At 41.0% G+C, this 21,341-nt stretch overlaps 2 protein-coding genes and 1 long non-coding RNA gene across 7 annotated transcripts in view; 2 read left to right on the forward strand and 1 right to left on the reverse strand.

The window, feature by feature from the left end:
- The first annotated feature begins 5 nt into the window (after positions 1-5).
- LOC103878917 lies at positions 6-917 on the forward strand. The gene is made up of 2 exons (XR_639282.4): positions 6-92; positions 688-917. It is a non-coding gene; the product is annotated as an uncharacterized LOC103878917 (long non-coding RNA).
- A 1,553-nt stretch (positions 918-2,470) lies between these two features.
- Positions 2,471-9,694, reverse strand: DDX5 (DEAD-box helicase 5). Of its 2 annotated transcripts, none has more exons than XM_003913296.5 (14): positions 9,583-9,694; positions 8,870-9,060; positions 7,504-7,669; positions 7,052-7,148; positions 6,810-6,943; positions 6,633-6,698; positions 6,255-6,396; positions 6,013-6,173; positions 5,754-5,926; positions 5,288-5,398; positions 5,014-5,075; positions 4,866-4,925; positions 3,405-3,629; positions 2,471-3,177 (listed from the first exon to the last, which is right to left on the reverse strand). In XM_003913296.5, the coding sequence occupies exons 2-14, from the start codon at positions 8,911-8,913 to the stop codon at positions 2,774-2,776; spliced, it is 1,845 nt and encodes a 614-aa protein (XP_003913345.1). In that variant the 5' UTR covers positions 8,914-9,060; positions 9,583-9,694; the 3' UTR covers positions 2,471-2,773. The 2 variants fall into 2 exon arrangements, with proteins under 2 accessions (XP_003913345.1, XP_009189284.1); XM_009191020.3 differs by lacking the exon at positions 9,583-9,694 and adding an exon at positions 9,312-9,559.
- Positions 9,695-9,804: 110 nt separating this feature from the next.
- The window catches only part of CEP95 (centrosomal protein 95), a 30,305-nt gene continuing 18,768 nt past the window's right edge, over positions 9,805-21,341 (forward strand). For 2 of the 4 annotated variants that reach the window (XM_009191018.2, XM_009191019.2), the window contains exons 1-5: positions 9,826-9,941; positions 11,405-11,533; positions 12,962-13,069; positions 15,943-16,053; positions 18,419-18,524. In XM_009191018.2, the coding sequence (XP_009189282.1) occupies positions 9,923-9,941; positions 11,405-11,533; positions 12,962-13,069; positions 15,943-16,053; positions 18,419-18,524 (473 nt within the window). In that variant the 5' untranslated portion in view covers positions 9,826-9,922. Of the gene's footprint in view, positions 9,942-11,404; positions 11,534-12,961; positions 13,070-15,942; positions 16,054-18,418; positions 18,525-21,341 lie in introns of all 4 variants that reach the window. The other 2 variants (XM_003913295.4, XM_009191017.2) reach the window with 2 other exon arrangements.

Below are 21,341 nucleotides of genomic sequence, written 5' to 3' on the forward strand. Positions count from 1 at the left end.
GCACACCATGGCGGACGCCGGCTAGGATGGTTCTTTACTAGCTTGCCGTTCGTCTCGCGCCCCTCCCCTCACATCCATCTTTTTCTTTTCTCGTAAGCACCTATAAAGATTATTCCCACCTATTTATAACCGTGCTATAGCCACTTGAGTCACTTCTTTCTGCCACTGTTTGGCAGCCCAGAAAATTAAAATACTTAAGTATTATCCAAATCACCTTCTATATACACCTCAAACACTTTTAGACTGAGGTGTAAATAGATGGTGATTTGGATAACACCAGATTTGTCATTTGGTTCCCATTTAAAGAGTTTTAGTCCTTTACGGTAGTTAAGCCCAGGCCTTAACTGTAGGCAAATGCTGCCGCCAGGTGGTCTAGGCCTAACCCCAGAGCCGTTGTCTTGACGCTTAAGCTCCCGGGGGTGCGATGGGACTTTGTGACTCAAGTAGTGGTACAGTCATTTTAAATATTGCAGTGGCTTCCAAAGGGCAGTCCTCAGCCAGTAGCATCTGCCTCACCTGGTAATGCCCTGACACGTCTTAAACCCTCCTGGTGAGACAGAAAACTACGTATGTGCGATTTCTTCTAGGGAACCCTTCTATGGGTTCATCAAAACGAGACTTGTGACTGTTTTAAGAGACTCATGTTCACATCGCAGGTTTCTGATTTTATAATTTCTATTTAAATAGGTCGACACCTTAAGAACCTCCCAGAAAGTGGAAAAGTGGTATACCCAGACTGAGGAAGTCTGATTCCAAAGTCCATGATTTCTTACACCAGCTTCACTCAGTTGAACAATCTGCATTTCACTGTGATACTACCAAACTACCACCTGATTAAGCGTGGGTAACAGCTTAGCAATTGAGTTAATGTAACTTAGAACTTTTTTTTATCATTAATAAAAGTGCTGTACCAGGTTCAGGAAATAGTTCTTTACAAGTGTGTACAAGTGTTTAAAAAAAGGCCAGCTAGAAGGTGCAACAGTATTGCTGAAAAGCAAATCTAGTCATTAACTGCAAAGCTGGGTATTACTACTGCCAGGTGTTTTCCACATTCAGGAATTCACACCAGGTAAGAGGCCTATACGCAAATAAATAAATAGAGAGAATGGGGAGAAAAATCACATTTATTAGTTAAAGACAACCACAGGCTGGACACAACACACATGCTAAAAAGTGGACTGTCTTTTAAAACTTCCAAGGTAAATAGGTAAATGTTTTCCACAGCCCCACAATCATTTCATTAAGTACAAATTAAAAGGCCCACGGTTAAGACATTAAACAGTAAAATACGTAATAAATGCTCCAACCTACCCTCTCCCCCGAAAGCTGCTTCTAAGTTTAAAACCATGAATTTGACTAACCATGCCACTGAAAACCATCCAGGTTACTAGAGGCTGAATGCGTTTTCAGTGTCTGAGTCCTAGAAATATCACTCCCTATCCCAGCCCTAGCAAATTCTAACTTTACATTTGACATAAGGCATTAACATTGATTAAAGCCTCAGTTTAATAATCAGAATTTAAATGAAGTCTCCTGAAGACTTTTCTGGCAAAATCATGTATCAAACTCTGGGAAAACATTCAGACCCACTTCTAGCTATTACTGAAATAAATGATTAGAAAGTTAGGTTGGTGAGCCAAAGTTAAACCTAAAGCCATCCCCTGGATCTTTCTAAGCAATAAACCCATGTTGAACCTACCATGAAAACTTTTATTCACTGTGCTTTTGGTTATGTTGCCTCCTGATTAGTCATTAATTTTAATGAGGTTTTTTCCTTGTGTTGAGTATGAATAGACCTTACAGTTTGAAGATCTCTAGAATTCCCTGAATTATTGGAAAGACATTCATGACTCCCAGCGTGACTACAGTTAAGAGCCCCAGGGAGCCTGCGAAGACTAGAATCTACAAGTAACCTGTACTGAGAACGTTGTGCAAATTCAATCAGTTAAGGAGACTCAAGTTTAGCTCCTGGCCATCTTAAAGAGCGAATGTATGTCTTTCACAGGTTTGTTCAACATTTCAGTAATTCACAGTATAGCCAAGAGCATGAGAATAAATCTCTTGAAAAAAACAGTTATTTGGAGCTTTTTAAATTATAAATTTTGCCAAAGTCATCCACATTCTCACATTACATAGATGACTTTGTATCTATTTTACTATTCTCTCATTTAACCATACTAGCAAATAAGGAAAAGGCTATTAAATGACTCCCCTGATGTTGGGAGCTGACAAAGCTTTTATGCAATGTAGCCTATAACTAAAAATTCACCTAAATCAGTTCATTGACTCCTGCAATATAATAGTTCATTGTAAAGGGCCTTCTGATTCCCCCTGCCTCCCAAATTAAATAAAAAGAAGCAGTCATTTGTTTTCATGATTAAAAACAAAACAAAACAAAAAAAACCCAGACCATCTAAGCAAAGTTTTACATGACATTATATATATAAAATAAAGTACAATTTCCACTTAATTCAGTCTTCAAATATTTTTTATTGGAAGGCCATGCATTGCCTTCATTTATTGTATTTCAAATCACTGTACATTTACTTTTGTGAAAACACTGCCTGCATTTTCTAGTACAAAAAAAACCTAAAAATTGTTTCAGGAATGTAGAGAAATATCCAACTTAAATAGCGAAAAAGTGCACCATAATTACTGCTGCACTGCAGTCATTTCTGCAATTCCCATGTTTCTTAAATAACTATCTTGTCAGATAACACACAATATAAAGAGCAATTATGAAAAACAGACATTTACATATACTTCTAAAGTCTTATTGAGAATATCCTGTTGGCATTGGATAACCAATCATAGGTGCGGCTGCAGTAGCAGGATACGCATATGCCTGTTGGTTCATACCATTGTGCATATTTGGAACATTACTTCCGTATTGCTGAGTGCTATCATAACCATTCTGGTAAGTCCCTGTTGGATTACCAGTCCTAAAACTGGTCTGTATACCAGCAGACACAAAATTACTTCCAAAGCTCCCATTAGTGTAATTTGCAGCACTGTAAACACCATTCTGAGTTTTTGCCCCAAAATCTCTTTTTAGCAGGCTAGAGTAACCTCTGTCATAATTTTCCCTGTCTCTAAAGGTATTAAATCCACCCCTTTTGCCCGCAGAGTATCTGTCCCGACGGTCATCCTTCATGCCTCCTCTACCCCTGGAACGACCTGTTAAAAAAAAAAAAAAAATTGCAAATTGATCAATTATGTCTATGACACAAATCATTGTGGACAGAAAGAATTAGATCTATTCATTGCAGGCGTGAAATGGTTTTACAGTTTTTCAACGTAAGTTTTCCGTTCAAGGTTTTACTCACCCTCCAATACCATTTAAATGGATTTGTAGACAACGATGTGACTCACAACTACCAACATTTCCTATCAGTCATCCTTACCTGAACCTCTGTCTTCGACCAACTGAAGCAACTTGGGATTAATTGCTTGATTAGCTTCACGAAGCACAGAGATAAGGTCGCTCACTTGCTTTATGTTATTAGGTGTAAAGAAAGTGTATGCTGTGCCTGTTTTGGTACTGCGAGCAGTTCTTCCAATTCGATGAATATAATCCTCTGAGGAGTTAGGGTAGTCATAATTGATGACAAATTTCACATCTTCCACATCTGTAAGGTGTTGCAGTGTGGCAAAATAGCAATGTACGGAGTTTTGCACACCACAACAGCCAGACCAAAAATAAAAAGTTAGACAATTGTATTCCCAAGAAGGTACGGGCTGCAAAAAATACAGTTAAAATGGTTATCCATTCCCTGTAGGAATACCATTGAGGTTGAAAAAAGAAAAAAAAGCACATGTCATCTGTATAAGTTATCACCCACCCAGTGACAGACCCTGTCAAAAGGAATGTGTATTCCCTAGCACATTCCCAAATCAGCAAGTTCCCTTACAGATCATCAAGTGACATCTGAATGCTTCTGCGCAGTAGGGCCACTTAAAGTTTCACAGCAACCTCTTCATGTGCTCATTTTGAGGACCTTGAAACAAAAAAATGTACAAGGTCCTTTGCATTACACATTCATCAGAAGTTCAAACTTCTGGCCACACTGCTTGTCTTGCCAAGACCTTACAACCGCAGCTGCAAGAAAACATACCTGTCCCCCAAAAGTTGTTTTTATGCACTGTGTCTCGTCTAGGCAAGCGCTTCCAAGAAGCCAGGATTCACTTGAGAATGTGTCTCTCTCTGGCAGGTCTCGACATGACGACTACTGTGTAGGTGAGGGAGGAACTTTCAAAGCACTTTCTTTTCCCACTGACTATGTGTGAGAAGTTGCTCCTGCTCTAGATCTCATGTGCCAGTACTCACCAATTTGTAAAAGGCTTAGTACCTTTTAAAGCTGCTCTCTCCATTTCAAACTTGAACAAAAATTTCATTGAACATTGAAGTTTGGAAATATTTCTTCGACATTTCAGCAAACTCACTGAAACTCAAAGACCCACAGATCACAGTGAACAGTTTGAAACAAGGCTGTACCATGGCAGTCATGCAAAGCATGGGACAGAAGAAATACCACGGCAGTGAACTGTGAGGATAACTTCCATTTTTTCCCTCGGAGAGAACAGTTTACGGGGCAGAGGTGATATGTTCTGCCTTTTGAAGATTACTGGCACACGTTCAGCTTTTTCACCTCTCTAATCGACTGGAAGCAGCCAGCCGATCACTAGTCCTCCATCCCCCTCGAGTCCTCCGATTGTCATGCCTAGGCCTTGCCACAAAGACAGCACCTTTATGTGAAAAAAACTTAGAAAAAATGCAGAGGTTAAAGAAAGCAATAAACTTTCTTTAAAAAAGTTAAATGGAGATCTTCTGGGAAACCAAGCCATGAATGCGAGTTTGTACTAACCTAGCCCTCTGGAGGCCACATCTGTAGCAATCAGAATAGGAGCTTTTCCATGTTTGAATTCTACAAAGGAAGGCATATACATGATCAATTATCTGAGCAGAATTCTAGCTAAGTAAGGGGGGGAAAAAACTTCATTTGAAATATTTACCATTTAGAACCCAGTCACGCTCTTGTTGACTCTTGTCACCATGGATACCCATGGCAGGCCACCTAAAAGACAAGTTGTATCATAAAACTCACATTGAAAACCTCAGACTCCAGTGCTTAACCACGTCTTGTCACAGATCTCTTTAATTTCACCAGAAATTAAAAAGAATTAAATTCACTTATATTATCAGATATCCACTGCTCCTGATCCAAGTTTGCCCTTTCCTAAGCTCAGTTACAAAAAAATCTGCTTCAATGGAGGAGCCCACACATACCCATCTCTCCTCATTTTTCTGGTAAGCTCATCACATCTTCTTTTGGTTTCCACAAAAACAATGGTTTTATTCTCCTTCTCACTCATGATCTCTTCCATTAAACGAATAAGTCTAATAATGGGAGAAAGAAAGGAAAAATCCTGAGTTTTAAAAGACCATTGGTAGGGCCCCACATTTATGGTCAGCAAAACATTAAGTTCAATTTACATGGCTGGAAGTCAAAGAGGAAACACCTGCCAACCCACTTATGTAGTAGTTCGACCCTTGGTCCTTAAGTCAACCAGGGGACACATGAATTCCTTCTATAGGAAAACTATAAACGGTGATAATCATTATTTGAAGAATTCAAGATATTTTCAGAAGGATTAATAGGCTAACTAAACGAAATCACACCAACTGAAATAACAATGATCCCTCAATTTTAGCAAGGTTAGGAAGCGAATATAACAGAGTTAATAAAACTTACTTTTCATCCTTTTCTACGTCATGACACACATCCACAATCTGAAGAATGTTGTGGTTTGCACTCAGTTCAAGTGCACCAATGTTTATATGGATATAGTCTTTCAAGAAATCTTCAGCAAGCTGTCTTACTTCTTTTGGCCAAGTTGCACTCCACATTAGAGTTTGCCTATCAGGCTAATGGATTTTGGGGGGAAAAATTAGTGTCAGACTAAAAGTGAAAATAGAATTGAATTTGATCACATATTTCAAAGGACACTTACTCTTATTTGATCCACAATCTTCCTTATTTGGGGTTCAAAACCCATATCAAGCATTCTGTCTGCTTCATCAAGGACAAGATAGGTTGTTCTTCTCAGATTGGTTTTCCCACACTCTAAAAAGTCAATCAGTCTTCCAGGAGTTGCAATACAGATTTCCACACCTTTAATTAAACACGTAAGTGTAACTATAATACCTAAAATATTTAGTACCAATAACAAATAAAACTCTCTTCATTACAGACCTCTCTCCAAATCACGTATTTGTGGTCCCTTGGGAGCACCACCATAGATACAAGTAGACTTCAAGCGACATGCTCTACAATATTCAGCAGCTACTTGCTGCACCTGTTGGGCCAGTTCCCGAGTTGGTGCCAGCACCAAACACTAAGGAAAGAGAAACAGCTTTCAGCACAAACCTGGATACAAGTTTTAAACTGTTAACTTATTAGTTATGATGGCAGATCCTTTCTTCATGTGTTGTCCAATACCCAAAGCAACTCCAGCTGAATAGAGCGAGCTAACCTCTGTATAAAACCACCACAAATGATTACATCTTTTGCTATGTAGTCTAAAAATCTATATATTACACTTCTAATAAAAAGTTAAAAATATATACTTACAATGGGCCCATCGCCTCTCTCTAGGAATGGCTGATGATTGATGTGGACAATGGCAGGAAGCAAATACTATTTGGGGTGAAGACGGGGACAAACAGAAATCACATTAAAATACTCTTGTTTTTAAATTACCATTCCGTTTTCTTGCATATATTACATCAAGAGTTCTCTCAAACTTACAGACAATGTTTTCCCAGATCCAGTCTGTGCCACTCCAACCATATCCAATCCACTTAGAGCAACTGGCCATCCCTGAGCTTGAATAGCAGTGGGTTCAGTGAAATTCTGTCTTGCAATGACATCCATGACATTTGCTATCATTAGTGACAGATATTTAACAAAAATTAGTGATGCCAAGGAAAGGAGGAGGTAGGTGGAAACAAAAACACAGGGGTAGGGTAGAACTGAAAAGTAGCACTCACCAGGGAAATTAGCTTCATAAAAATTTAGAACTGGCTTCGGGCAGTTGTGACCTCTAACTGTAATTTCCTTGCTTCTTCTGTATGTTTCCACCTCTTGCTGCAAAACAAATTATAACAGTCTTAAACCTCATGACAACCACCCCTAACTAAATACGTAATTGGCAAGCCCCTAACTTCATAATTTAGTAACTACTTTAAAGTAGCTTCATTTTAATCTGGAACCGCGTATGAAAACCCTATATGACAAAAAAACCGTTTATTCTGCTATACTCAACCTAAAAAAAAAAATTCCCAAAGCCACCTATTTGCAAAAGTGAGTCACACCTTTCCCAATTATGAAGTCAGAAAACGTAACTCTACCAAAATTGAGTTATTTGCAAAACACCTGTCAGAATTTCATTTACTAGACTCCATTGAGTTACAGCCTGATGAAGCCACATGAATTTACTCACTGCTGTCCGCCTAGCCAAATCAGGGTGCTCTTGATAGAAATTCTTCTCAAACTTGGGCAGCTCATCAAGATTCCACTTCTTTTTAACTAGTTTCTCCCCAGGGTTTCCAAACTTCTTTCCAGATAAGGGCCCCGCCCTACTTCCTCCAAATCGAGGTGCACCAAACCTGGAATGAAGAAAAAAAGTTATTTACATTTTCAAATGGCTACACCTAGGTTTCTGGACAGATTTGTTTACCATCCCTTGGCACAAGCTAAAGATCACTGAAAGCCGACTTCGAGAGGTAAACCTAGCACTGTCCTTAGTGATAATCTCTCTCAACAGCCACAGTTAACGTTTCCCGTAGTCCCAAGTACACACAACTTAGGCCACGTAAACAGCCTGGGATTTACTATATCGAAAACTTGCCACCCAGATGCCAGAATTTAGGATTACGCACCACTTCTTGTGGCTACTATTATCTTTCTCACCAGTCTAGCAATTCATTATCAGTGATAACAAGCCTACATGAACCGAAGAGCATCACAACGATGTTACTCATATGGCCGTTTTCAAGCCAAAGAGCTTTGATGTCAACAATCTAGACAGCACAGACAACGAAAACGAAACAAGGGTTTAGAAACACTTCTGCTAGCAAACCGAGCTGGGGGGACGCCGCGGTAGAGCTCCGGATCAACGAATCAAAATTATATAACGCAGGAAAAAAGAAAAGGAGGAGCCGGCGACTACCGGGGGAGGAGTCCCGGCCCGGGCGGAGCCGGCCGGGCGGCGTTCCCGCTGGGGCGGCGCTTCCCCCTTTGTCTCGCATTTCTCTCTGCGCCACATTTTCTCGATGCTGCCATTTTGAGCTCCTCCGCCGGGCGGAGTAACAAAGGCGCCGCCGCCATGTCCGAGGCCGGCATTTTATACCCGCGACTCAGCCACATGGCTGATGCCGGCCGCCCTCCTACCCCCACAGCACCAGTGGCTTTGAAGGTGGTCCCTTCGCTCCCACAGAATGCCCGACCACCCCAAAAACACCTCCCGAAAGGCCGCACCTAACAGCTGTTCCTTCGTCTGCCTCGAAGCGTCGCGCTTTCATCCGAACAATGCGCTCCCTCTGAATTCCCTCAACAGCTACCAAATGGCAGCCGCCCCGACGGCTCCCCGACCCCCACACAGAAAGCGAGAATGAAGACACTAAACCGTCAAATCTCTCCCACTCACTGTTACGTGAATATCAAAATGGCGCAAGCCTTCGGGAAAAGAGGCCCCAAGATAGCCCGGAAAGGCCGAGTCCAAGCCGCAAAGCCCCCGCCCGCCGCCACCCTGACCCGCCCTCCCATCCCCCACCCGCCAGCCCTGACAACTCGGCTTCCACACTCACCCTCGATCCCGGCCGCGGTCTCGGTCACTCGAATAACCCGACATAGCGTCAATGGTTGCGGTTGGCGGGGAACGAAGTAGATTGAAAAGGGTGCGACGAGTCAGTCGCTGGAAATGGCTTCGGCGACGGCGAAGCCTTGCGGGGGCGGCAGCGGAGGAGTGACGGCGATGACACCAGTCAAAGCTGCACAACTAGAGACCGGTGGAAATGAATGAGGTGCCGGCCGCTTTCCGGCAGCCGCTTTTATAGTCTGGACCTCCTCCTACGCCGCAAGGCACGCTGGGAGCCGCTCTATGACCTAATCGCCCCGCCCCTCGCGCAGAGGCCGCAACGCCCGACGGCGTTCCGCGATCGCCGCGCTTCCACCCCACCCCGTGCCGCTCTCTCAGGTCAGGGCCCACCCACCATTGAAATGCCTCATTCTCCACTCTCTTGACCTCACCTTCTTCTCGTCTTTCCACACCTCAAGAAAGCCACCCTGCCCTTTCCCAAGCCCAGCCAGACGATAAAACAGCCAGCCCAAGCCCGCCCACCCTCCCCACTCGGAGGTGTTTACGTCTCCAAAGAGCCCTCACGCCCGTAACCAAATGAGAGGAAAGGCAGGGGGCCTGGCGTTGTCACGTGACTTTACCCCCCCCACCGCCCACCGGGACAGGGGGCCGCACTACTTCCCCGTTGACGTCGGCGGAGGGATACATAACGAAATAGCTCACCGGAAGTGCTCTGCCGACACCCGGGACCCGCCCCCAGCTGCCGGCTCACTTGGACCGTCCGACCCACGGGTCTGACAATCCTGTGACGGGTTTTGGCCGGCGGAGAATGGTCTCTAAACTTCCCAAACCGCTTCCGTGGCACGTGCTGTGAAAGGAAGTGCTCCTCTGATGACCAATCAGCGGCAAGAAGTTCTTTTAACGTCCCTCCCTCTTTCACGCCTTCTTCCCCGCGCTTTAGTTCGTGCGCCCGCCCCCCAGCGTCTGGTCTGCGTTCGGTCCTTGCAGGACACCGTCGCCGGTCTGGCCGCGTCGGAGTCCGGCGGCGACCTGCTTCCGAGGCATGGCCGGCTCGGAGGCTGGTGAGTGTTTCCCTGGGGTCGCGGTGTGTGTTTACTGAAACTGTCCACCTTCAGGGAGGCCTCGGGCTAGCCCGGACTGGGTCTGGGATGTCGGCGGGGCTCGTTACTGTCAGACGCTGCGTCGCGGTGGCGGGTTCTCTGGATAGGGTCTCTCAGCTTCATCCCCTCTTCGCTTTGAGGCCGTGGAACAGCAGTATGAGGTGAGAGAGAGGCACTGGGGCGAGGCCGGTAGGACGCTCGGGTCCTGGCTGCAAAAAGAGCAGTCAGAAGGGTCGTCCTCGGACTTGTCTTTCTGTGGGGGCGTCTAGCCGCTGTCCGTGTGCCCTCCTCCCTTGCACTGTGGGCCCTGAGGTCGTACCTCCTTTTGTAGTGGTCTTTAAAGGAACGGCACTCTTAAGGTTTATTCATGCCCCTGCCACAGAAGAATAGTGGTGCTTTTTTCTCTTCAGTGCCCTCTAGAGTCATGGGCTTTGTCTAGCACCGCTTTTGAAGAGCGAATTAATTTGGTTGTCTAGGACGCTTTCATCCTTTTCACAAGGACTGCGTACAAACCAGTTGTCATGGTTTGGCCAGTTGTGAGAAATGGGCTTGGAGAGGGGGATTATGTGCCTGGAAGATACACTCTCATTCGTTTCCAGAACGTCATGTGTTCAGAACATAGTGGAGATGTTTGTTTCTAATATCGATTGCAAGTGCTTTCCTACCAATCGTCAGGCATTTCAAGGAACAAGTATTTTAAGCTAAGTTGCTTTTGGTAGAGAAACTGTTAAACTTCGCAAATCCCAGCAATATCTAGGGGAGAAGAGAATGTGGTATGCAGGAAACGTCAACAGTATTGATAATTCTGAGCTTCATGTACTTCCAATACTTTGTTTCATGTAGATCAATATAATAAAAAAGAAAAACTAACAAATGCATTAGTGTTGATGTTGTCATTATGCCAGTTCTTAACAGCCTAAGTTTAATCACCACTTATTTGGGCACCAGAGAAATCCTGACTTGCACAAGATAATTGGGTAAACACATGACCAATACTGTTGGGAGTTTGAAGCAACATATTTTATTAATGACTGTCTAGTAACTTCAGATTATTATTAAACTGTTGCTTATGACATAATATTCCTGTTTACTTGTAAATATGTTTTAACTAAAAACACCCACGTAAGGCTTATATAAGTAACTTAAGATTTTAGGCTGCAACAGTAACAGTTGAATTTGCAGTATAGTTTTGACTGTATAGAAATTACAGCACTCTGGAAATCATCCCAAGAAATTAAATACATCTTTTTAAAAATCATGCCTAACGGGTCTTTGAAATTCTATAACAATCAAATTCCCTATCTTCTACAAAGTTCAGTGTCTTTTTTTTTTTCTGGGTGGGGAGGTTGTTGGATTTTTTGAATGGGTGTGTGATTTTTTTCCGGTGGTATTTAAGACTGATCTTTCCCCCTTTTTCCCAACAGAGTGGGTAACCATTGCCAATAGCCTTCTTTTTAAGTGTCATATACATCTGAGAATACATGAACTTCAAGATTGTGATGCTAATGTTTTTATTGCCCTTTATCAGTCTATTTTGGGAGAAAAGGTACCAGGTAAGACCACTAAAAGCAGGAGTAATTTTGCCTATATCTTAGGTCAGAAGTTTTTGGTCCTTTAGTTAGATGCTTTGGTATTTATAACATTTCATTTTCTCTTTGCCTATATATTTTTTAATATTGCATATTAAGTTATATATTAATATACAATATTTAAATATCGTATATTAAATGGTATTTAATATTGCGTATTGTCTAATTATAATACTATATTCCTTAAGGAATACCCTGTGGAATCCACTCAATAATGGCCTTGAGCAGATCAGTTTGAGGGCTCCTGATAATCACTGGTTAATCCAATCATGGCTAATGCCTTGTGAAAGTTGCATCCTTTCTGAAAATGTACCTTCAAAGGTTGTAAAATTGAGTGGAACTTGGGAATTTATTGGATCCTGTTACTTAACCAGTGTTAGGGGTAAGAATTGATATTTGTACTTGATGAACCTAATTTACCAAGACAGTTAATAAGCACATATGTCCTTTCATCTTGCTCCCCATCTCACTATGTTCAAGAACAGGGTGGTACCAACTCAGCTTAAGTGATTCTCCCCTGTCTGCCTCCCAAAGTGATAGGATTACAGGCATGAGCCACCATGCCCAGCCTGTACTGACATTTTAAATCTTTATACCAATAATTCCAGTTGGCTACTCAGAAGGACATATAAGGGCCGGGCGTGGTGGCTCACGCCTGTAATCCCAGCACTTTGGGAGGCTGATCATTTGAGGCAGGTGGATCACCTGAGGCTAGGAGTTCAAGACCAGCCTGGCCAACATGGCAAAACCCCGTCTCTGCTAAAAATACAAAGATTAGCCAGGCATAGTGGTGCACACCTATAATCCCAGCTACTTGGGAGGCTGAGGCAAGAGAATTGCTTGAGCCAGGGAGGTGGAGGTTGTAGTGGGCCAAGATCACGCCACTGCATTCCAGCCTGGGCAACAGAGCGAGACCCTGTCTCAATAAATAAATAAACAAACATACATATATATAAAATAATCTTCCAATGCCTGCTGTGTTGTTTTTTTTTTTCCTCTCGTAGAAAGCAGCCCATAGTTATGGGTTAAAGTATCATGTCTTGGCTCCCTTACTAGACTATTAGCTCTCTTTGAATGTAGGGACCACTTTATCTTCCTTAACATGGTGCTTCTTGTAAAGCATGTTCATATATATATGTATATATAAATGGTGTAATAAATATTCAGTCAATATCCAAAATTGATAAATCGGTTCAATCAATAAATAACCAATAAAGATTCTGCTGTGTAGAGTTCAGGATTCATTAATTTTAATCTGTACTTTACAGCATGTTCTGTTTGGGCAGAGCTTTCATAGCAGTTGAGCATATTCAGTAGCCTAGTGAGAGACAATGAGATGAAAACTTGGCCTCTCATGGATACAAAATTATGTGATTTTTTTTTCCCCCACAGACCTCATAGCTATTCCTAGGAGTCAAGAGGATGATGCACACAATGTACAAGCAGTAATTGATTCGCTGGCCTTGGATTACTTACAGGTCAGCTTGTCTCACATAACAGGTTGGTATATATTTAACTATCACATAATTATGCATTTTAGTAAAATAATTGTTAGAACCGTAGACATTGTTTACTTAACCAAATGATTGAGCTTATGGAGTAGACCAAATTGTAAGATTGAGCTAAGGCAGTCAACTGATTAGAGGTCAGGCCCATGCATGAGAACTTTTCCAGGAGAGCTGAACATCGATTTTGCGATTGATCTGGGTCTGAAACGTGAGTATCCTAGCTGGTAATTTGAGGTATGTTTTTTGTTTTTATGTTATGTTGTTTTGTTTATTTTTATTTTTTTTGATTCAGAGTCTCACTCTGTTGCCCAGGCTGGAGTGCAGTGGTGCAGTCACAGCTCACTGTAGCCTCAACCTCCTAAGCTCAGCTGATCCTCTCACTTCAGCCTCCCAGGTAGCTGGGACTACAGCTGTGCACCACCATGCCTGGCTAATTTTTTCTATTTTTTGTAAAGACAGAGTTTCGCCATTTGCCCAGGCTGATTTGGAATTCCTAGGCTCAGGCAATCCACCTGGCTCCACTTGTGAAATTGCTGGGATTACAGGCCTGAACCACTGTGCCTGGCCGTGTTGTTTTATTTTAAAGCATACTAATGCTTCTTGTTTGTGATAGCTAAAAATTAGAAACACCTAAATGTCCGTTAGTAGGGACTGGTTAAATAAATCATGATAGTTGCATACAGTGGACTGCTCTGTGGCTATAAAAGATGATTGAATATACTCTGTGCACAATGTTCTAGGTTAGGGGAACAATCTGTAGCATCTGTGATGTGAGAAAAATGTAGTACAATTATAATGGTAATGTGCAGAGTAGTATGCTAGTGTTTGTAAAAACAAAGGTGTGGAGAAGATATTTGCAGTTGTTTGCAATCAGAAGGACTGTCTAGAAGCATATACAAGAAACTCGTAATACTGATTGCCTCCAACAAAGGGAACCGTAGGGTTGCAGGAGAAAGGGACAAGAACTCTCACTGTATACTTTTTGCACTTTCTGAATTTTGAACCATATTATCTATTCAAAAATTTTTTACTGTAATTAAATCTCCAAAATAAAGTATATTATGCTGTATTCTAAAACCAAGCATACAAAATATATTTACAGATCACTATATTATGTATATTTCATTTATGTTTAGAAATGAAAGATTATTCCAGTAAGTTATTTCAAGCTTATGAATAGAGGGAATATTGACGATGTGAAACTATAATCACAAAAAGAGGATTTATACTGTTGATTTATTCTTTGATAGTTGTAAAAGGAGATAAATGTTAATCAGGATAAGTCCCGATTTACATCTCTTAATTTGGTACTGACAAGAACAAATTTTTTGCAAAGAGAATAAAATACTTCTCTGTCTTAAGTTTTTTAATGCACTTCTAGGTGAGTCAATGGGTAAATCAGTTTGGAGATAATTTGAGAGATAGTCCCATAGTTTCCTTCTTTTTTTGCTATTTGTAATTGCTTTATCACCCAAGTAGGACAAGTTCTGGTATTTGTGCTTGTTAAACATACTATAGCAGGGTTGTTAACATACGTGTTTGTAAAACTTTTTAATGCAGAGCTGTCTTTGACAGATTACACCCACCCCATGAAAAATTGTAAAACAGTTTCTCCTGCAGCATGAAGCACTGCATTCTGGCTGGCAGTCTTAGTTGCTAGGTTGTCAGTATACTCCCCATCCTAGAAACTGAAAAGTTTTGAGGATACTCTTGGGATATACTTAGGTATTTTTAAGCCAGAAAAACACATCCAAAACCAAGATTTCTGGTTCATTGTTTTAAACGAAAAAACTATCAAATATTGTCGTTACTAGTAGTAGTATAAAACGTCACATTTCTGGTTAAGGTTTGTTGTGCATCATGGCTGAGGTTACGATTGGCTAGATTCTCCCAAATATCAAGTTTCTACACTGCTTCTCCCATATTGGTGTGAACTCATGAGAATGCCAGGCACGATCTCCCAAAGGACAGAGTATCACAAGAGTTAAGTTCCATCTATACCTGAGGTTGACTTGGAGTCCATTTCAGGTGACATTAAATATGTCAGGTTTTCATGCTTTTTGCCAACCCATTTCTAGTCAACATTTCAACCTAAACATTCATGTTAAAAATCTGTTATGGAGCAGGTACTGTGCTAGGGACTGTGTTATAATCTGAGTGTGAAGTGGATATGGCAGGAGATGTAGCTGGAGATGCTGAAGATGGGGTGAGATTTTAAAAGGTTTTATATGCAGTGCTTATATTTCAGAAGGGAGTCAGGGAAAGGAATTTAATCAGAAAAGTAGTATGATATACACAAAATGAGGAGTTAACAAATATGGGGGGTTATGGTGGAGAACTCAGGAATTCACGATGAAAGTATCCCAACAAGTTTATTGTTTTTGTTGTTGTTGTTGTTTTGATGTTACTCTGCTGCTGTAATCTTCTGAACAAACCACCATTTAGAATAGGATACCACAGTCTGAAAGTGTTCTCTCCTGCCATTTTTTTCCACCAATCTGGTAAAGTCCTGTTTTGCTGCATTATATTTTGGTATAAATCTTACTAGAGATGTTTTCTTAAGTCCAATTATTTTGCTTCTCCAAAAAAGGAAGGAATATGCCAGTGAATTATTAGATACCATATTTAAATCTTCCCCCTTTTTTTCTTCAAACATAATCAGGCAGCAGGAAATTGGTGTTTTTAATATTTGTAATATAATTGTTTCGTGTGTATTTTTTTTATTTAATCTCCAAGGAACTGTAAGTTGCTATATCGCCTGTATTCTTAAGTGGCATTTTCACAATGTTATATCCAAGTTTCAAGATTATGAAGCTTTCAGATTTCATGGTTAAATTTTTTAATGGCTCTATATTCTGTCTCCAGGAGAAAATATAGTGAAAGGAGATAAAGAATCTATTAAGAATCTCCTGGAAATATTTGATGGTTTGTTGGAGTATCTTACAGAACGCATCAGTGAAACATCTCATGAGAAAAGTAAGTTGAAGAATGGAAATTTGGTTTGGTTTACCTTTTATGATATGTCCCTTTTGCCTTTTATCTTTTTGTATATTTTTCTTCATAGGAAGCAGATTCACTAATACAGTATACCTGATAACTTTAGTTGTAAATTTCAAATTCTTACTGTTCTAGCTGGTTGGAAACTCTCTTAGACTGTCATCATGTTCTTTATCAACTTGCATGTTGCTTATAAATTACTTTAAAACTAATTTATACTAGAAAGGTAAATTTCTGGCTAAATTATTTATTGTCCTATGATTGCATAAAATGTCCTACTCCAAAATTTTGTGTTTCTGAACTGCCATTTATGCTAAACATTTGGATGTTACTGAGGCATCAACAGGAAGAACTGGTGCATTTCTGTCTTTAGCTTGCACTTACATTTGTGACAGCCTAAATATTTCAAATGTTTATCATTGCAAAAAGTAAAAGAACTGTCTTAATAATTTGAGATTAAGTAAATAATGCTGTTGGTCATGAATGGAGTAATATATTACCTGTTCTTATATTGAAAAGTTACCCAAAATAAATTTTCAGCAGCAATCACAATTTACATAAATTCGAATACAAATTAAGACAAAAAATTGGGGTAGGCTCATCCTTCATTCTCACTTCATTCTCACTTAGTGAGACCTTTGATTATAACATTTGAAATTAATCTTAAAGTCTTTGGTTAGAGATAGTTTCCTACCTTTAATCATTGTTGCTAAACTATTTAAAAGCTGGGAGGGAAAATTGAAAAGTCTGCCACACTGGACCTTTCTTTGTTTCAAAAATTGAGTGTTTTATATGCGCCTGAGTACTCTGGGAGGATTCCAAGCTGCGTGTCATGTTGATGCTCTCAAACCTGTACTTGAGTCAGGGAGACAGCCATAAATACGTACATTAAAAGCATAAAGGGGGAATTAGAACTAGGGGAGAGTATTGACAGGTGGAACTCACCTAATTCAAGGCTACCAGTAGGTATTTGTATGGTGTTGTACCTTTTTAGTCTTTTTAGCAATAGGGTTAAGAGGTAGAAAATTATCTCTAAGTAAAGAGATAGAGATTAATTTGAAATGTAAAGAGAGCAGCAGTTTTTTACAGTTTAGTGCTTGCTCGCAGGAAGGGGAGGGATGGTAGTGTCTGGCTAATGATACGGCAGTGGGGATGAATAGAGGAGGGCACAGCTGAGGGATACTTTTATGTGAATCTGGTGGTGATGAAAGACTGAAGGATATTTCCAGGGGAGATCGGCAGTTATGTGGTGAGCTACTGGGGAAGTTGCTCAGATAGGCTTCCCTATATGACAGTACCTTAGCTGGACAGCATTTTCTTAGTCTGCTTCTCATCTTTGGAGGTCTAAAATATACTTACCTGGCAGTATTACCTAGAGCTGATTAGATTCTTCAAAATGCCTGTTAACAGTAATGGGGAACAAATCTTTATTATCACTAATCGTATCAGCTGTGCAGGGCAGCTTCTACCTGGGACCTGAGCTAGCATTATCATTTACCACTGAAGAAGGAGGGGTTGAAAGGAAGACCGTGGGTTCAGTGCTGGGTTCTGCCTCTCACTATATGACGGCAGCTCTCTAAGCCTGTTTTCTCAGCTGAAATTCTTTCATAGTAGTTGTGAAAGTTAAGTAAGTAGATATGTGTAAACAGTTGAGCACACAGCCTAGCTCAGAGTAAATGCATAATAAATGTTAATTGATGTTATGGAAATGTTGCTTGGTGAATATGGAAATAGAAAAAAAAGGTGGGTGTTTGAATAGTGAATCTCTAGACATGGACATGAAAATATCCAAAGGGGTAAATCTGAATCATGGGAGGTTTCACCTACCTATATTTTGAAATCATTTCCCTAGTGAGTTATAGCCACTGGTGAAAGTATGTATTCTTCAAGTATGGTGGGATGGAAAAAAGGACTGATTGTCTTAAGAAAAATTTCATCCAAGCCCTGATGCAGCCTGACTCAGCCTAAGGCATGATTATCTTGGAGCTTGCATTACGTTGACGCAATCATGTTTTGTGTTATCTTGATATACCTCAGGCATACCTTACAGATGGAGAGGTATAAGAATATTAAATGGACGTGCTACCAACTTAAGAAATAAAACATTGTTCATACAACTCTATGCCCTATTTTTAAAGCAACATTCTTGTTTCTTTGTTACTCGAATAATACATGCTCATTATAGGCGAAGATTTGGTTCTTTCTGATTGTACTTTCACAAGAACCCTATTTACCATGGCAAATTAGGGGTGCCTCACTGTCCTTACCTCTCCCTGCCTCTTACATAGAAAAAGTAGTATTCACTTAGGGGTTTTTTGGTATTGTTTTTATCTATTCTGAACAGGTGAAACTCAACAATATTTTAAAGAATCCGATCGAGGAGAACGTTTGGAAGAGCCAGAAAGTACTAAAGAATCTAAATCATCATGGAAAAGAGTTTCTTTTGGGAGGTAGCACTCAGTGTCTCTGAATTTAATGAATACAAGTTACACTTTTTGGACTAAGAATTTAAATTGCACATAATATACCAAGATGGCACGAAAAAAAGCTAATGTGAAACTTCTACTAGCTTCTCATATTTTAAACCTTCCTGAGGGAGTTTTAAGAACCTTGAGTTATATATAATACCTAAATCTCAGTATTAACTACCTACTCATTTTTAAATTTTTTTTTTTTTTTTTTTGAGACGGAGTCTCATTCTGTCTCCCAGGCTGGAGTGCAGTGGCATGATCTCGATTCACTGTAAACTCTGCTTCCCAGGTTCAAGCGATTCTCCTGCCTTAGCCTCCTGAGTAGCTGGGACTACAGGCATGCGCCACTATGCCTGGCTAATTTTTATGTTTTTAGTAGAGTTGGGGTTTCACCATGTTGGTCAGGCTGGTCTTGAACTCCTGACCTCAGGTGATCCACCTGCTTTGGCCTCCCAAGGTGTTGGGATTACAGGCGTGAGCCACTGCGCCCGGGCCCTGTTTTTCTCTTAATCGTCAAAGTAGGTCATCATCTTTGCAAAAAACTTGCAAAATAGAAAAAGCAGGAAAAAAAAATCTATTCCGAACTAAATAACTGCTGTTGACATTTTGTTAAATTTTTTAGTCCTTTTTACTATGTTTTTTTCTTTTTTGGATTTAGTCATATGTCTATATAATTTTGTTGCCTGCCCCTCACCCCTGCTTTTTTAATAAAGAGACAGAGTCTTGCTCTGACACCCAGGGTGGAGTACAGTGGCGTGGTCAGAGTTCACTGTAGCCTTGAACTCCTGGGCTTAAGCCCAAGTAGCTGGGACCACAGGTGTGCACCACCACACCTGGCTAATTTTTCTCATTTTTTTTTTAAAACAGAAATGGCGTCTTGCTATGTTGACCAGGCTGGTCTTGAATTCCTGGCCTCAAGCAATCCTCCTGCTGCAGCCTCCCAAAGTGCTGGGATTATAGGCATGACCCACCTCACCAGGCTCGTTTCCTGCATTTTTAAACTTCACATTAAGTGTTCTCAAATTGTTAAGTTCTTTTTTTTTTTTTTTTTGAGACAGAGTCTTGCTGTGTCACACAGGCTGGAGTGTGCTGTGGCGCGATCTCAGCTCACTGCAACCTCTGCCTACCGGTTTCAGGTGATTCTTGTGCCTCAGCCTCCTGAGTAGCTGGGACTACAGGCACATGCTGCCACAGCTGGCTAATGTTTGTATCTTTAGTAAAGACGAGGTTTCACCATGTTGGCAAGGCCGGTCTTGAACGCCTAACGTCAAGTGATGCGCCCGCCTCAGTCTCCCAAAGTGGGATTACAGGCATGAGCCGCTGCGCCTGGCCTCAAGTTGTTAAATTCTTTTTTTTTTTTTTGAGACAGAGTCTTGCTCAGTCGCCCAGGCTGGAGTGCAGTGGCGTGATCTCGGCTCACTGCAAGCTCTGCCTCCCGGATTCATGCCATTCTCCTGCCTCAGCCTCGCGAGTAGCTGGGACTACAGGCATCTGCCACTACGCCCGGCTAGTTTTTTTGTATTTTTAGTAGAGATGGGGTTTCACCATGTTAGCCAGGATGGTCTCGATCTCCTGACCTCGTGATCCGCCTGTCTCAGCCTCCCAAAGTGCTGGGATTACAGGCATGAGCCATCGCGCCCAGTCTAAATTCTGTATAATAATTTTTAATCACTGTATAACGTCATTCGTGTGGATACGTCATAAATTACTAAACCATTCTTCTGAAGTACAGGGTTTTTAAAAATATTATCAAAAACGTGATACTTAATGTTTATTCCTTTTTTCTCCTTATATTTTGAGGCTAGATTCAGAGTAAAACAGTATAGATGTTTTAAGGCTAATAACTAGTTGCCAGATTGTTTTCCAAAAAGGCCATGACTGTACATTTACCAACAGTATAGAAATGCTGGGTTACAGGACCCTCATGAGCCAATATCATTGATCATTTTCACAGTTTTTAAGCTTGTGCTTATTTCATAGACAAAAATATATTGTCATGACAGGTTTGATTGCACTTCTTGTTAATTAGAGGTTTAACATAATGCTATGTCTTTCTTTTAAATAACTGATTCTCATTTTTTTTTTTTTTTAATAGAGTTTGTCATGGTTCGAAGAGCACAGGCAATGCCTTCTTTTTTAGGTCTCGTACATTGTAAAAAACATGTCTCAAAGGAGACCATCATAAGATGAACATCTTTTCTTTTCTTTTTTTTTGAGACAGAGTTTCGCTCTAGTTGCCCAGGCTGGAGTGCAGTGGTGCAGTCTTGGCTCACTGCAACCTCTGCCTCCCAGGTTCAAGCAATTTCCTGCCTCAGTCTCCAGAGTAGCTGGGATTACTGGCGCCTACCGCCACGTCCAGCTAATTTTTTGTATTTTTAGTAGAGGTGGGGTTTCACTATGTTGGCTGGGCTGGTCGTGAACTCCTGACCTCAGGCGATCCACCTATGCCTGCCTCCCAAAGTGCTGGGATTACAGGTGTGAGCCACCACACCCGGCCTGATGAACTTTCCATAAGATTTTTAAAATAATAAAATAAGCGCAAAAGTGAAACAATTGAAGCATATTTAACGCAAAATTAGCATCCCACCCCCTTCACTCCCGCACCCTAGAGTCACCAGTATTTGCTGTTCTCCTATACATTTAATCATTGACACTTTATATACAGCTATTTCCATCATTCATGTATCAGTCAAAACAAAACATAAGCAGCAAGACATGCTAAGCAGCAAAAGGGAGAGTCTTTTCCTTTTTCTGCACCCAGCAGCTGTCCAGGTCCTCAGGGGAAGGGCCCTCTGG

The sequence above is a fragment of the Papio anubis genome, chromosome 17, assembly GCF_008728515.1.
Source record: "Papio anubis isolate 15944 chromosome 17, Panubis1.0, whole genome shotgun sequence".
Taxonomy (NCBI): Eukaryota; Metazoa; Chordata; class Mammalia; order Primates; family Cercopithecidae; genus Papio; species Papio anubis.

Bases quoted from the DNA above. Each gene is read 5' to 3' on its own strand.
- DDX5 (XM_003913296.5), bottom strand. From the start codon at position 8,913: ATGTCGGGTTATTCGAGTGACCGAGACCGCGGCCGGGATCGAGG. The intron at 6,397-6,632 runs GTAAGTATATAT...CTCTTTCCTTAG, and splicing joins AGAGAGGCGATGGGCCCATT to TGTTTGGTGCTGGCACCAAC. The intron at 5,399-5,753 runs GTAAGTTTTATT...TCCCATTATTAG, and splicing joins GACGTAGAAAAGGATGAAAA to ACTTATTCGTTTAATGGAAG.